Genomic DNA, 16532 nt, shown 5'->3' on the forward strand with positions numbered 1-16532 from the left:
GTCCCCACCCAAATCTCAACTTGAACTGTATCTCCCTGGATTCCCATGTGTTGTGGAAGGTACCTAGAATGAGGTAATTGAATCATGGGGCCAGTCTTCCCGTTCTATTCTTGTGATAGTGAATGAGTCTTACAAGATCTGATGAGTTTATCAGAGGTTTCCGCTTTTGCTTCTTCCTCATTTTCTCTTTTTGCCACCGTGTAAGAAGTGCCTTTTGCCTTCCGCCATGATTCTGAGGCCTCAGAATCATGGCGGTTCAATTAAAACTCTTTTTCTTCCTAGTCTGGGGTATGTCTTTATCAGCAGCATGAAAACTAGCTAATATAGTAAATTGGTACCAGCAGAGTGGGGTGTTGCTGAAAAGGTACCCAAAAAAACTTTGGAACTTGGTAATGGGCAGAGACTGGAACAGTTTGGAGGGCTCAGAAGAAGATAGGAAAATGTGGGAAAGTTTGTAACCTCCTAGAGACTTACTTGTTCAATGGCTTTGACAAAAATTCTGATAGTGATATGAACAATGAGGTCGAAGCTGAGGTGGTGTCAGATGGAGATGAGCAAGTGTTGGGAACTGAAGCAAAGGTGACTCTTGTTATGTTTTAGCAAAGAGATTGGCGGCATTTTGCCCCTGCCCTAGAGATCTGTGGAACTTTGAACTTGAGAGAGATGATTTAGGGTATCTAGCAGAAGAAATTTCTAAGCAGCAAAGCATTCGAAAGGTGACTTGGGTGCTGTCAAAAGCATTCCATTTTAAAAGGGAAACAGAATATGAAAGTTCAGAAAATTTGCAGCCTGATGATGCAGTGGAAAAGAAAAATCCATTTTTTGAGGAGAAATTCAAGCTGGCTGCAGAAATTTGAATAAGTAGCAAGGAGCCTAATGTTAATCCCTAAGACCACAGGGAAAATGTTTCCAGGTCATATCGGAAACCTTCATGGCAGCCGCTCCCATTTCAGGCCCAGAGGCCCAAGAGGAAAATGCCAGGGTCCCTGTGCTGTGTTCAGCCTAGGGACTTGGTGCCCTGTGTCCTAAGTGTTCCAGCTGTGGCTGAAAGGGGCCAATGTAGAGCTCAGGCCGTGGCTTCAGAGCGTGGAAGCCTCAAGCCTTGGCAGCTTCCATGTGGTGTTGAGCCTGCAGGTGCACTGAAGTCAAGAATTGAGGTTTGGGAACCTCTGCCTAGATTTCAGAAGATGTATAGAAATGCCTGGATGCCCAGGCAAAAGTTTGCTGCAGGGGTGGGGCCCTCATGGAGGACCTCTGCTAGGGCAGTGCAGAAGGGAAATGTGGGGTCGGAGCTCCCACATAGCGTCCCTACTGAGGCACTGCCTAGTGGAGCTGTGAGAAGAGGGCCACTGTCCTCCAGACCCCAGAATGGCAGCTCCACCAACAGTTTGCACTGTGCACCTGGAAAAGCCACAGACACTCAACACCAGCATGTAAAAGCAGCTGGGAGGGAGTCTGTACCCAGCAAAGCCACAGGGGTGGAGCTGCCCAAGACCATGAGAACACACCTTTTGCATCAGTGGTACCTAGATGTGAAACCTGGAGTCAAAGAAGATTATTTTGTAGCTTTAAAATTTGACTGCCCTGCTGGATTTTGGACTTGCATAGGCCCTGTACCCCCTTTTGTTTTGGACAATTTCTCCCATTTAGAATGGCTGTATTTACCTAATACCTGTATCCCCATTGTATCTAGGAAGCAACTAGCTTGCTTTTGATTTTACATGTTCACGGGCAAAAGGAACTTGCCTTGTCTCAGATGAGACTTTGGATTATGGACTTTTGGGTTAATACTGAAATGAGTTAAGATTTTGGGGGACTATAGGGAAGGCATACTTGGTTTTGAAATGTGAGGACATGAGATTTGGAGGAGCCGGGGAAGAATGATATGGTTTGGCTGTGTCCCCACCCACATCTCAACTTGAATCATATCTTCCTGGATTCCCATGTGTTGTGGGAGGGACCAGGGGGGAGGTAATTGAATCATGGGGGTCAGTTTTTCCCTTGCTATTCTCATGATAGTGAATGAGTCTCATGCAATGTGATGGGTTTATCGGGGGTTTCTGATTTTGCTTTCTCCTCATTTTCTCTTGCCGCCACCATGTAAGAAGTGCCTCCTGCTATGATTCTGAGGCCACCCCAGCCATGTGTAACTGTAAGTCCAATTAAACTTCTTTCTCTTCCCAGTCTTGTGTATGTCTTTATCAGCATGTGAAAATGAACTAATACAGTACATGTTTGGGGAAGGCCTTGAAGGCCAGATTCTCTAAACTTACTGATGATTATTAACCTATATTTCTCTGGCTTTAGGGGAAGCATATCTGAATCTTGGCATGTCAGTAGGAGATGGAATGCTTTATTGAGTTATACTCTCAAAATCTAGATAATTTGATACAGTTTCTTAAGTGTGGCACACCTCACTCCAATTCTGTGAATTAATACTGTAGTGAGTCATTGTTGTTAACTTGTGTATTTAATCTCACAGAAGTGTTGGGTCATGGAAAAAGAAAGGGAATATTGTCATAGTAAAATGGCTTTTGAGCAAGGAAATGGCACGAAGCTCAGGGCATTATATTTGATAAGTGTTTATTGAATAAATGAATGAATGAATGAACAAAAATTGTTTTAAGAAAATTTATCTAGCAACAGTGTACAGAATTGTCTGGTGGAAAGAAGCTAGATATTAAAAGAATTGATGCAAGAAGGTAATGTGACAATAAGAAGGAAGAATGGGGCTATGAGAAATATATGAAGGAAAGCAACAGAACCTGGTAAGAAGAAAAGGGAGAAGTCAAAGATGTTATGAAAAGTCTTGTTATAGGTGAGAGAAAAACACTTTTTCAAGACATCTTTAAGTATTTTTAATTTAAGGTGGGAATTGGAGATAAAGCCACAAATTCAAGTTAGAAATTCCTGGCTTTGCTACACGCAAAGAGATAAATTCAGTAGTTAACACTATGGAAAAGGCCTGTATGAAAGGGTGTACTAGATCTGGTTATTGGTTCACTATTGATACCTCCTTTGAAATAGTGCCCACTAAAAATTGTGTTATGGATGTTACTAAGAATAGTCCAGTTATTCAACAATTATTTATTGCTGTGCTCATTCCTATCTCAGGGTCTTTGTATTTTTTATTGGCCTGGCTTGCAATGCTCCTTCCTTAGAGACTTCTGTGGGTCACTCCTTACTTCATTTTGTGCTCAAATGCCATGCTCAGACAGACCATACTTGACCAACTATAGTCATTCTCTAGTCTTATATTCTGCTTTGTTTTTCTCCATTGCACTTGTTACTGTCTAATAATAGTATATTACATATTTATTTGTTTGCATGTCTTGTTTTCTATCTTCCTTGCTAGAATGGGAATTCTTTGAGATCCTGGGCTTTGCTGTTTTATTTACTGCTATATTCTAAGTCAGTCTCATACTAAGCATGCAACCTAAGAATCTGGGCATTTCTGACTGGATTGAGGGAGGATGTATAATTTGGAATGGAGGGGAAACCAATGTGGGTTAAGCCAATCGGATGTCTGGATAATTTGAACTAAGAGATATAAGAAATATAGTCAGATAAATTGATTAGAGTTGTAAAGTCATATAGAGCCAGGCTTAGTCCTATCATAAGAATCACATCCACAGAGAAGTAGTGGCAAGGCAGAAGAATCAGCTGGTATTTCGAGAGGAGTTTGTAGCAGATGTGAAGTGAGAAACTGAGAGAAGAGCCATTGGGCCCCAGAGCAAGGGAAAAAGAGAGGTGCTACCCAAACACCTTCTGGTAGTACAGCTCAGCTATATTTCATGCATTTCTATTTCATGTCATTTTCCTGTAAGATTTCAGCACAAATTCCCTGCTTTTGAGCTTTATGGTTGGAGTTTCTCTTCCTTTGCAACGGAGCATCCTTTGACAGAACAATCCAATAGAACTTCCTACAGCAATGAAAATGTTCTATATTTGTGTTGTCTAATATAGTAGTCACTACCCATATGTGCCCATTTAAAAATTTTTACTTAAAATTAAAAAAATATTTTATTTAAAAATTTTTTTAAAATTAAAATTTTATTTTAAAAAATTAAAAATTAAATGTTTTATTTAAGTTTTTAAAATTTTTTATTTTTGTGGGTACATAGTAGGCATATATATTTATGTGGTACATAAGATGTTTTAAACACTTGAAATGTGATTCATGTGCTTGAGCAACTGACTCAAATTTTATATAATCTTAATTGAAATTCAAGTATCCATATTTGGGTAGAGGCTATAATATTAGACAGCACAGTACAATGGTGATTATTATAAGGGATCAAGGACAAGAAGCATAATCAGTAAAAGACAATGAAAAGGACAGGGGAAAAAAAAACAAGGAAAACAATGACGGTGTCACAAAACTCAAGTAGAGGGTGTTCCGCGGCACAAGTTAAGGAAGATGAGTGTAGTAAAATCCCTTCGGTAGCAGTGTTTGTTTGTTTTTTTTTTTTGGAAGCAAATCTAATTTTAAACAGCAAGGGCTACATAAACAAATCAAGAAATAACCCATTCAAAAGCAAACTATCTGGCCATTACAAATAGTGGAGAAAAATACTTGTGATATGGGAAGACATTTATGTGTGGATATGTTAGAAAAATCCATAAAGTAGGATGGCCCCAATTTTATAAAACACATATATGTGTAGATCTTTTGGTTGTGTATTTATAGGTGATTTGAATTCTCTGGCATTTTATTAACTCTTAGAATTATCCACAAAGAGCATAGATTTTTTTGTAATCAGAAATAAAGGAATAAATGATGTGCTTAGCACAATAAAATGGCTGCATCTCTTTATCTTGCCTTATGAATGAAAGTGACAGCAAATACAGCTACTAAGAATTAATGACTCTGCATTTCTAAAGTTAGTAAGACTTTATCTCATTTTTCTCCCAACCCCACCGGACACACACTTTGAGATATCTTACTTTATAGTTGTTAACTGCAATTATAGATAGGCTGGCAGTACAGCAGAAGTTGATGAAGCTTCTTCTTAGTAGAAGGCAGAAGAAGATCTTCTCTTTGGTGAATTAACCTACGTTTCCCACAGTCAAAAGACCAGGAATGAACTAATAGCTGCTTGGAATCCTTTCTTGTCTTGTGAGAGTGGATTCCTAGGATGCTTCAGCCTAAACCTACATTTTGGAGACCACTAGATGGCGCGCTCTGTCTGTGACCAGGTGAAGGCACACTAGATAAATTCGGATCTAGATTTATCATTTATGTTCATGTACACATTGAAGCATTTCTTTAGGTGTATAACACAATGTGTGATAAGACTCAAATTAACTCCTCCTGTATCAGCAACACAGTAATATCTCTCTGTGTGGATCCGTGTATATATCTGCTCCTATTATTACATTCACAATATATAGAAGCAAATTATTTGTTTAAAGGAATCTCTGTTTAAGAATGTCTGGTTGGGACTGAAAAAATAGCACTCCACAACTAAGCCAGATTGTAATTCTGTTAGACAAAGACATGCTGAATGTTTAACTTTATGAAAATAAAAACTTTTCTTTTTAATCTGGAGAGTATTAACACAACTTGTTTGGCTTCTAGGTGAGGCCTTCTGTCCAAAAACACCAGTAGATTACATGCAGTTGTACTGCCACCAAAGTGCTTGCTACTGCCCCAAATGTTCAGCAAGTTCAGCTAATGGCCACCCCTAGCGGTGGGGAGAGGAGTGACAACCCATTTCTAAGTCATTTCTAAGAAGGTTATTGAAAGGTACTAGTTGAGCTATTGTTTGGAACCGTAGAGACTCAGCCACTTGCAGTGTGATGGAAATATAGACTACAAACACAAAGCAAAATCCCGCCTTTTTTTTTTTTTTTTTTTTTTTTTTTGAGACGGAGTCTTTGCTCTGTCGCCCAGGCTGGAGTAAAATCCCGCCTTTTAAATAGAAAGAGCATAATGCTCAAGTTTCAAAAGCCATGTCAAGTCTGCATTTTCAGAAAATTAAAAAAAAATTACTTTTTATTTCTCCTGTTCTTTGATGCCAGTGCCCAGTTAGAGTGATAACAGGGTTTTTCTTAGTTGTACTCCACTGTTACTAAAATTTAAACCATTATGCTTGAAAGAATAAAACACATTAAATGCGACTCAGGGTTAATCTGTGAAAATGCACAGGTAGTAGTGCATGGGCGCTGCTTTTATAATCAGAAAAGCAATATGCATCCAAAAAGTCCCACGAAGTTGTGTGCATCAGTTTTGATATTGTGTGCATCAGTTTTGATATTGTCTGCATCCAATAAAACATGAAGATTTTGCTTCATGAGGTGTACCATTTCTAAAAGCCTTGGCCTATAGCAGTGCTACTTTCCCTTAATCTTTGGGTTAATGTAAGCCATATTGTTACTTTGATACAGATAAAGCCCATATGAAAAAGGGCAGACTGCTGAACCTTCAATCCATGTCCTTTTTAACAAGAATCCCCAAATATCAATTGGGTTGTAGTTGCCAGTGGGTGGAATCACCAAGCTTAACCTTTCTCGACATTTTTCTCCAGATGCAAAGTATATAAGCTGAAACGGAACCTGCCTTCCAAGGATAAGGTGGGCCAGATCCCTTTCTATCTTTTTGTCATCTCCTCCCTGCATAAGTCTGCGTAGGCAATTATATCATTTCTTGTTGTTGCTGTAACAAATTACCAAGAACTTAGTGATGTAAAATAACACACTCTTATTCTCTTATTACTTGGGACTAGAGGTCACAGTCTGAAAATCTGTTTTGCTGGGCTAAAGTCAAGGGTGGCATTCTTTCTGGAGCCTCTAAAGGGAGAACCATTTTCTTGCCTTTGAGTTTCTAGCGACTGCCTGTATTCCTTGACTTATGGCCTCTTCTCCATCTTCAATGTGTGTCACTCCAGTCTCCGCTTCCTTTATCACATTGTCACATCGCCTTGTCTTCTGACCTTGACTTCTTCTGCCTCCTTTTTATAAGAACCCTTGTGATGACATTGAGTATACCTGGATAATCCAAGATATCCTTTCTATCTCAAGATGCTTAACATAACCACATCTTCAAAGTCCTTTTGGCCATAAAAAATAACATATTCACAGGTTTTGAGGATTCAGATTTGGAACTCTTTCAGGGACTCAGCCCTACCACACCAAAATAAGCTCACTCCTGTTTCATAAGCTCATATCTGTTGTCCTCCATCTCTTCTGCCACTTCTTTCTTTTGTTTGCTTAGATGGAAGATCAAGATTGAGAATTATGAAACGCCACACAAACCTGAAGCCCAAGTCATGTGTCCCAACCCAATCATTTTCTAAAGACCTGTGCACCAGGGCACTGGGCATTAATGCATTTATTAATAAAATGAAACTCATTTCTGTTCTATTGTTCCCTGAGTTTAGTTCCTCAGAGCCTCCTGTGAAAAGTTATAGCAATAGATAGGAAAGACTTATGAGTTCCTCACTAAAGTTGTCTAATAGACCAAAACATGCTTCTTCTTAACCTTTATGTAACTACTACAACACTCCAACCACCCTGAACCCATATAAAAAAGCAACTAGGTAAAACTGGACTTCAAAGTTCACTTCTTTGCTGACCTACTTTGCACACACTTAAATTGCGGGTATTCTTCGGTGAACTAGAACTCTAAGTGGGATTCAAAACAGCAGATTTCTCCATTTTTCTCAGGGTTAGTTTGTTGGAGCTGGAAGTCTTAAGCCCGAATATTATAGACACGCTGAGAATGCATATAGAAGTTCCCTGGAGAATAAGGGAGAATATTTGAGTTCTTTTCCTGATTAGTTTTTATGAGTCTTGCCACATCAATACTTTATGCTAAAAGAACAATTTTCAACATCATAAGAACACACTGCTCTAGGTACATATGATGCAGTCCTCACCATAAACATAAAATAATCACATTTTATGACTTAATAAATTGAAACATGGAGACATCAGGTATGTTTCCCAAGGTAGGATGTCTAAAAAGTCGTACAGCCAAGATTCTAACATAGCTCTGAGCTTCTCAAAAATGTAATCTCTTAACTCCCACCTTATATTTCCTCCATCGTATGTTATAATTATCTCATTTACATTATAACAGTAATAATATTTGTCCTGCTTTCCTCACAAAGTAACTGTGAGGATAAAATGATAAAAGAGATGAGAGAGGGTTTTGATAAATTTAAACATACACTACAATTTATTCTTTCTAAAATATGTATTTTCATACTGAAGTATTGAAAGTCTAGATGAGAAAGTGTAAAGACAACTTATCTTTTTTCTCTTATTATTTTTTAATTCAGTAGGTAAAAATGCTTATTTTTAGAAAAATAGAAGCATGAATGAGAAAAACGTAGACTTTCACCCTCTATAATCACTGTTAAGATTTTTATAAATAAAGTTCTAGACTTCATATTTTACAGGAACAAGGTCACACTTTACACACATTTTTGTAAAATTTTTCTATCTTTCTGTGTCAATAAATATATCCTCATTTTGAATGAGTATATTGTACTCCATTAAAAAATTATGATTCAATTAATTACATTCCCATTGTTTTGAACTTTTATTGTATAATATGCTTTTAATAGTCCAACCTGGAAGTAGATACTTCTCTCTTTTATCCTTTTTTTTTTTTTTTTTTTTCTGGGATATTACCAAAGCTGTGATGGATCCAATCTGTTCTTTGGTTGAAGGCTGACAAATAGACTAAGTTAAGAAGGTGCTATTAGTCTGTTTTTCTTCTGGATGGCTTCTCACTTCCTACAATGTATAGTTCTTTCTATTTCTCCATATTTTGTCTATACATAGTCATTTACTTTACAGGGCTGTTAGGAGATTATTTAAACACATTTGCGAAAAAGCCTTAAAAAACATATATGCTACAAAAATATATATGATTAAAATTCTTCCTAAATCTATGCTTCAGATGAATAATGATGAGGTATAATTTATCCTGACTAAAAAAGGAGTCAACCTGCTTAATCCTCTACCACATGTACCCTTGCAGGCTCATCTCCATTACCAAACCAGCCCTGGCCAATCAGACACCAGCCTTTCAATGACAGTGTTTACTCCTCATGACATAATGCCAGCCAGGTCAAGGATCAACCCACTCCTTCAAGGCAGGAGATCAAACACAGTTGACAGTCTCCCTGAAAGTGCATGAATCTTACACAGTTATATAAAACATATGAGAATTTGGCTGAGGTGTCAGGTTGAGGAAAGGAGAAGGAAAGGGAGAGAGTTGGCTTACTCTTAGCTCATCTCTTCCCCAATGCTCTTTTCTCCTGTGATCTCATAGCGAAAATATCAGCAAAAGACAACTAGAGGTTAAAGATTTCAACGTTCACTCAAGAAGTAATATGGCAGATGCTAAGAGATGTTCTTTCTTCTTGCCTAGTTTTATGGATTTGGCATCATATTTCTGGTACTACATAGATCCTCTACTCTTGTGTATATGTGGCAGTAGACAGAGCTAGTCGAAAAAAAGACAATGAGATTTCTCGTCTCTACATTTACTGTTGCCACTAAAATAAGCAATACTTTCCTAAGAGAGTATACGGTTGTCTAGGGCAATGGGACTCAAAGTAGCTGGTTTGTAAATTATTATATGTCCACGATGAGATAAGGAGCTTGGGTCAGTATGAATCAACAAAGTGCTTTCCTTATCAAGAAAGCTTGCTATGAAAAAATTTGGATGTTTGCTTTGTGGTGTAGTTGGCAGAATAGGAGTGGGAGTGGGGTAGACTCTGTATGGTCATAGTTTCCTGAATGATAGTTTGCCTATAGAAAAAACTTGTGAACAATATGGAGGACCAACATTTCTCAAATATCTTGGGCATCGTAATGATATTTCTATGGCAGGACTTAAGGCTCTAGAAGTTGTGTTAGATGTGCCATAGGTTAAAAGTTGCTGTTAATACAGAAACAGTACTGTGACATGCCTTCTTTTTCCAGGCAAGTGTGCAACCTACTTAGGGACCTGGTTTTTTTTGTTGTTTGTTTCTAAACCCACTTTGTTTTTAAGAGAAACAAAATGAGGGAGAGGGTAAAGAGGAAGGTGTGAGGGTGAATGGAAACATTTTACATGTGAATCATATCTCATTTTGATTAGTCACTGCTAATAGAAAATTAGTTGAACTCTAACACTTAAGTGATTCTTATCAGATAATGACCAACACCTCTCCACTAGTTATTTGGCTAACACTATAAATTTTCCAAGTACTTTTACTTTTTCATTTGGTTCATAAAATATCTTTGTCAGATTGGTGAAGTACCTTCTTTTGATTGATAAGTGTAGATTCTCAGAGATAGTCACATGCCCAAAATTACATGGCTAGTGAGAGACAGATTTGGAACATCTGCAATGAAAGAGGCAGTTTGGGAACATTTTGGCCACTATTTCATATGCTTTTCATTACATTGTGCTCTTTTAACTAATGTGGTTGGAATTTGACTCTGGAGTTATTTATAAAATAAAATCTAATGGTACAAAATCCGTGGTGCCTTCTGCAGCACCAGAGGATAAAACACGAGGAATTAGAAATTGGCATCAGTCTTCAGACAGCTCAGCTGATTCGATCATAAATTAACTCTAAGATATAATGGTCAGGCAAAATCAAGAGCAAATATATTTTTCATGGATTAAGTGATACTCTTCAGGCAAGCACAAAGAAAAGTGGGAGAGACAAACTAATTGCTCAATAAATAGCATCTGCTAGTCTCCTTTGCTCTACTTACCTAGAAAAACTAATACACATTGTAAGTAAATTACAAAATTAAAAAATACTTTCAAGTTAATGCCAGGTCTCTGTTCTTCAAGAGGAACCTGTAAAAGATCACTGCTTTAAAAAGTTTTGCATCATTTCACATTTAATTTGAAATTGTTTATCTTAAAGTCAGCAACAATTAGATGCGACTGTCAGCTATTCATCATGAATTGCAGAATACATTTCTCCCAGAGGAGAAAGAGCTGTGCTTTGCATAGAGCAAGTCAAAGAAAACCAACGCAGTTGAGAGCAGATGTTTTAAAAATAAATATCCCTTACTGGTCCCCTTATGAGGTACCCCTGTGCCATGCAAAAATAGTGCTATATTAGCCAAATTCTAATAAATAGGCTTCAGTGCTTAGTCCTGTACTGTCAGAGAAAATGGACAATCTAAAACACTTGTATTTCCATGAAAGAAGCATATATTAATTTGTTAGTACATATCACTCATGAAGCAGGCAAAGTTGTGGTAGGTGTATTCAACAAGAGTGTTGAAAATAGTAGTGTGATCACTTTGTTTTTTTTTTAATAAAAAAAATTTAAGAGTCGGGGTCTTACTATGTTGCCCAGGGTGGCATGGAACTCCTGGGCTCAAGCAGTCCTCCTGCCTCAGCCTCCCAGGTAGCTGAGACTACACATAGGCACCACCATGCCTGGCTGAGAAGTCACTTTTGAATTGAATGGATTTGGATCTAAGCCAATCATATTACATCATTAACTCTGCCTAATAGAACCAATATGAAGTTAACGTGAGATGTATATTGTTTTAAAAAATGTGTACTTGTCACTACTTCAGCAGGTAAACTTTAAGGAGCTAACTTTGAAGAAACTACACAAACCCTGTAGAAGAAAAAGTCATATGGAAACGAAAGAGGAAGAAAGTATAACTGCAGGAACTTAATTTAAGTGTAAATGGAATTAGGTTCATATTCAGCATCATTATTTGAAGGTCATAAGAATAGAATTTAGAAAAAAGAAGTAATCATTTTAATAAAACAGGTTAGCCTCAAGTGGGGTTTGAGTGTTGTAGTGAAGTCAGAATTGTTTTGATGGAAAACTGCTTTGACTCCATCCTATGTTTAATGTTATATTAAGCTTTTATTATGCAGTTATAATATGCATATGTTTTCCAAAAGTAGTTAATTAACTTACTTTTAATGAATTTCCCTACCTGAAAGAAGTTGATCCCCTAGAAAGTGACAATCTTATGTGATGATCTTATTTTGAATACATAGTATGTTAAAATAAAACTATTATGCTTTTCTCAGGGGTTTGTTCATCTCAGTGGTAGCTCTTTCTATTTAAGAGTTGTGGCAGGATGTTAACAAAACTATTGCTCATTATTTAAAACCTTCAGATGAATGTAATCAGCAGCCCAAAAGAAAGTGAGAAAAAACAGCTATTGCTGCTCTTGCTCTGAAAGCAATTTTGATTTAAGTAAGGGACACAATTTTATTTTACTTGGTTGTGTGAAAAAGTCCACTTTCTTCTAGAATCGTTTATTCAGGCAGTGGCACACAACCAACAAATTAGGTCACTGGGCAGTAGACTCCAAGGATGGTGGCTAGATTAAGTCCATTTTATTTAATGTGTAAAATGAGTTTGACATCCTTTTATATGTAGAAAGTTTTTAAAAATCACATCACTGCATTAGAGGAAGGTCCACTTTTCCAGAGAAGCAAGGGAAATATCAGTTATTATTTTCACTGCAAGCAAATTACGGTCATCTGAAAATTACATATTACAGTGACTTGACATTTACCAGAACATGCTTAATACAGAATATTATAGAATGACATTTAAATGATATAGGAAAAGTAAGACAAGTTAGATATGTTTGAATTTAAAATACAAAGGGAGATGAAAGAAAATGTAGTCAGTTGAACAAACTAGATCTGAGTTAATATAATAATCTCTCCCTTTCAAGATGTGTGCCATGAAAGTAACAGTGACAACAGTGATTTAAAATATGTTTCTGAGTTGAAATACAGAAGCAGATGTGCTTGACAGAGTATTTATTTTATTGTTGGCTTGTCCCTGGAGGACTTTATTACCCCCCCAACCCCTGGTCTTAGAGCTTTGAAGTTTACAGATTCTGGATTTTGCTTCATGGTTTTTCTGGTCTCCTTGTAATATGCTGTAGGCTGCACACATTCATTCTAGAACACAACTTGCCTTCTAACTAAGGAACACGAATTTTTGTGAAAAATTCTTGCTACTTAAGACTCTTGCCAAACAATCTACAAATGAAAAGGAGTCTGGAGACTGTGACCACTACTGGCAACTTATGAAGTAGTAGGTAATAAAGAAGCAATGATGAGAAGCAAGTGATGCTGACTCCTGCATTTTGTTAGATCTGATTCTGCATATATATTAATAATGGTGCACCCTATGGATGCAATTTCATGTTTGTAACACTTTGGTCATTGGCAGCATTGTGCACCCGTGTTTCCATGCCTTCCCATCTGCTGTCTACACCATTCAGATTCAGGTGACAGAAATATTTTATATAAAAGTTAATTAACCTACACTCTACAGATCAAATCTCTGTAGTTCAGCTAGGAATCTTCTGGGCAACTGCTGAAAATGGCTTGCACTCACCCTTCCTAAGATTAAAAATGTAAGATTTATTTTTTTCCAGAAAAAGAAATCTTTAGTACTCCCTTGACAATTTATGCTTAGATTCTATCAAACTTTTCATTGTATATTGCCCTTACTCATTTTAGTTTTTATCTCGGCACATATATCAAAAGTGGAAGAAGATTGGAAATACATATTTTTCCAGCTGCAAGAGTTGAGTGAAAATGATGTAAAGTCAGAAATCCTCTATGGTGTGGACTTTTTTACTAGTACATTGACCAATGTTGATCAAGTTCTCGGACTTTTCTCAGTTTCTCAGTCTTTGAAATGGGCACATGCCAAATACCTATTTGCTTCATAAATACTTTGTGCAAGCCTTAACACAGCTTGAGATTATGATAAAAGTAACATATAAAAGGCAGAAAACTCATTACTAAAAGGACTCTGTCTTGTCCTTAAATATTCATCTCCTTATTATTACTTGTCAATGTTAAATTCACAAATAGCTCTTTCATTGAAAATATATTTAGCTTTTTTAATCAATAAGAAACTAAATCATTTAATTCCTTTTTAAAAATTCTTGATGATGGGGACAGGAATGGGCTGAACACAGCAACTGAATACCAGCCTCCGAGTCCACATTACATAGAAGGAAAGTAGGGACAAAGAAACAATCCCCAAATAAATCTCCCCGTCCATCTTTACACTTTTATATATTTCTAATGCTTTCCAATATCCAAGACTAATTGACCACTCTTCTTTACCTATGGCTTCTGTACTAGGTGCAGATTTTTCTATTTACCCGAAGGAATTCAGAGCGATGTGCTTTCTTCCTTACACCCTTGCCTAAGGCTCAGGCACACCTTCTGAAGAAGTCAGAGGGAGCAGATGCTGCTTTTCCGCCACATGCTGTCAGAGTTCCTCTTGGGAGTGTGACACCTAGCAGGGAGTCAGGGATACCCCACCCCCATACCCTGCTCTTGTGGGTCTTCAGCACCTTGACCGCTCTCCACAGTCCTGAACCTCGACTTCTACTTCCCGCTGGGCATCCACTAGATTTCTCCCAGCCGGTCAAAACATGATTTTCTCTCATATTCTCCCCACTTCTTTCCTTCCAGCCGCGACATCACTGCGCGTTTTATTTCCATCCGCGCTTAAAATGTTTTATTCTACTTCTACTAAGGTCCTTCTACCCATCAACGACGAACGTGGCCCAATCGTTAAACAATATCAAAGTTATAAAGCAACAACTCCCCTCAGACTTTACCCAGCCGTTTTCTCTCCCCTAATGCAATGGCCCCGGCCCCCAGCAGCGCCCATCTCCACTCACGCACCAGACTCCTCTCACCTGACTCTCCCGCGGAAACTCGTGGCGGACGATGCTGATTACTGGAATGTGCAGTACTAAGCTGACCAAGTCGAGCTCCATCATCTCGCCCTGGCTCTGGGGGAAGGCGAGCAGCGCCGACACTCCTTGCACCACCACGGTATGGCACACACTTTGCAGGAAGGAGAAAGGGTCACTGCTCCACGGCGAGCTAGGGGAGGAGAAGGGCAAAAGCGGCAGATCGCCCAGGCCTGCCTCAATGGCCATCACTACTTCCAAAGACAGGTTGTAGGGCAGCAGCCCTTCCACGCGGTTCAGGTTGTCCACGGCGAATAGGAGGGCGTCCCGTGGCCACAGGGTCTCCGCCCTGGTGCCCTCGCCGGGCTTACGGGAGCCTGGCGGCCCCCGGCCATGCAGGGTGCTCCCCAACCAGCGTGCGCCCGACGAGGGCGCCGGTGACCGCCTCGTCCCTGGCTCCGGCTCATCCCTCTGGGCTCCTGCCCGGCTGCCGTCCGGAGCGCGGCTGGCCGCGCGGGGGGCCGTGGTCCAGGGCTGCAAGTGCACCGCGCCCACCCTCACCGCGTGCCCGATGCGCTTGAGGATCTGGCAGGGCTGCGGGTGCGAGGACGAGCCGGGCACCCCAGCCAGCACCAGTGCGCAGGGCGGCGGCAACAGGAGACAGACCCTGCTCAGCAGCCACCACAAACTCAGTCTCCTCATTACTGTGACCCGCAGGGAGAAAGCGCGCCCCCTCCTGCGCCGGGCTCTCCCCTCTGCAGCCGCTGCCTGAGGTCTCCGCCTCCAGGTCCCGCGCGCAGCTTCACTCCACTCGGTGAAGCGGTCCCAGGAGCTGGAGCGGTCTCTAGGCCATCCAAGTTGGAGCCTAGCACACCCCCGGCAGTCTCAGATCCCGCTCCCAGGTCCCTCCGCCTGGCATCCTCTGCCCGCCCGGTCACTGCGCGGAGCAGGCAGGCGGGCAGGCCGGTGCCTGTCACCCGCGGTTGGAGCGTCCGTTCCCTGCCCTCCCCATCTACAGGGCGCCTCGGGCACTGCGTCCGGCCCCGCGAGGCGGCCGGGCTGAGAAGCAGCCGGAGTTCCTCCGGGGCAGCGGTGACAGAGGAGCAACGCGCTCTCGCTTGGATTCTTTTCTTTTTCTGCCCAGGCGAGACCCACTTATTTCCTGAGGTCGCGTTGGAGAGGGCGTTCACGCCCGGGGTGTGGAAAAGAAGCCAAATCCACCTTGTTCCACTGTCGGTCACCCTCCTGCAGGCTCCCCCAGCGCTGACTTCATTTTCTCTCTTCTCTCGCTACTTCCTCTCTGCCTTTCTTTCGTTATTTTTCCGCGGAGTCGCCACCGCCGCTCGCTTCCTAGGAGGAGCAACGCGACTGGCCAGCAAAGGGTGGCTCTGCTCTGAGCGCCAAAGTTCTCCCCGCCTCAGCCGGCGCCTCCCTGTTGCTGAGCCCTGGCGCCTGCCTGTCGCTTGGCTGCGCTAAACGCCCACTGTTGGTGAGATTCCCGAGTGGCACATCCCGCGCCCCTGGAAAGTCCTCTCCCCTCAAAGGCTGGGAGTCGTAATTTGCAAAATTCCCTAAGACCTAAGAAGGAAAAAAGGACTCTGAGCCGGTGAGAATTCTGAATTCAGAGTCGCACCTGAGGGATCTGAAATTCGGTGGTTCACTGAAATAGGTTCAAAGAGGCTGTGATTTAACGAGCTTCTGGATGTGTCGCTTTTAAGGTTTTTCTAGCTAAGGGTATTAAAGTAAGAATTATTTACACATTTTTATCTCCTCAGCTTCTTTCTCTCTGGCATGTGCACCTTTGCATTTTTTTAAAAAAATCCCCGTGTTTTTAGGTTCTCAGAATTAAAACA

General features: G+C 40.3%; 1 protein-coding gene across 1 annotated transcript in view; it reads right to left on the minus strand.

The window, feature by feature from the left end:
• The window catches only part of GRIN3A (glutamate ionotropic receptor NMDA type subunit 3A), a 173255-nt gene extending 157132 nt beyond the window's left edge, over positions 1–16123 (minus strand). Inside the window, exon 1 of the mRNA XM_007968548.3 lies at positions 14683–16123. Within this exon, the coding sequence (XP_007966739.3) occupies positions 14683–15381 (699 nt within the window). The 5' untranslated portion in view covers positions 15382–16123. The remainder of the gene's footprint in view (positions 1–14682) is intronic.
• Between the last annotated feature and the right edge of the window lie 409 nt (positions 16124–16532).

Source organism: Chlorocebus sabaeus, chromosome 12 (assembly GCF_047675955.1).
Source record: "Chlorocebus sabaeus isolate Y175 chromosome 12, mChlSab1.0.hap1, whole genome shotgun sequence".
In the NCBI taxonomy this organism is placed as follows: domain Eukaryota; kingdom Metazoa; phylum Chordata; class Mammalia; order Primates; family Cercopithecidae; genus Chlorocebus; species Chlorocebus sabaeus.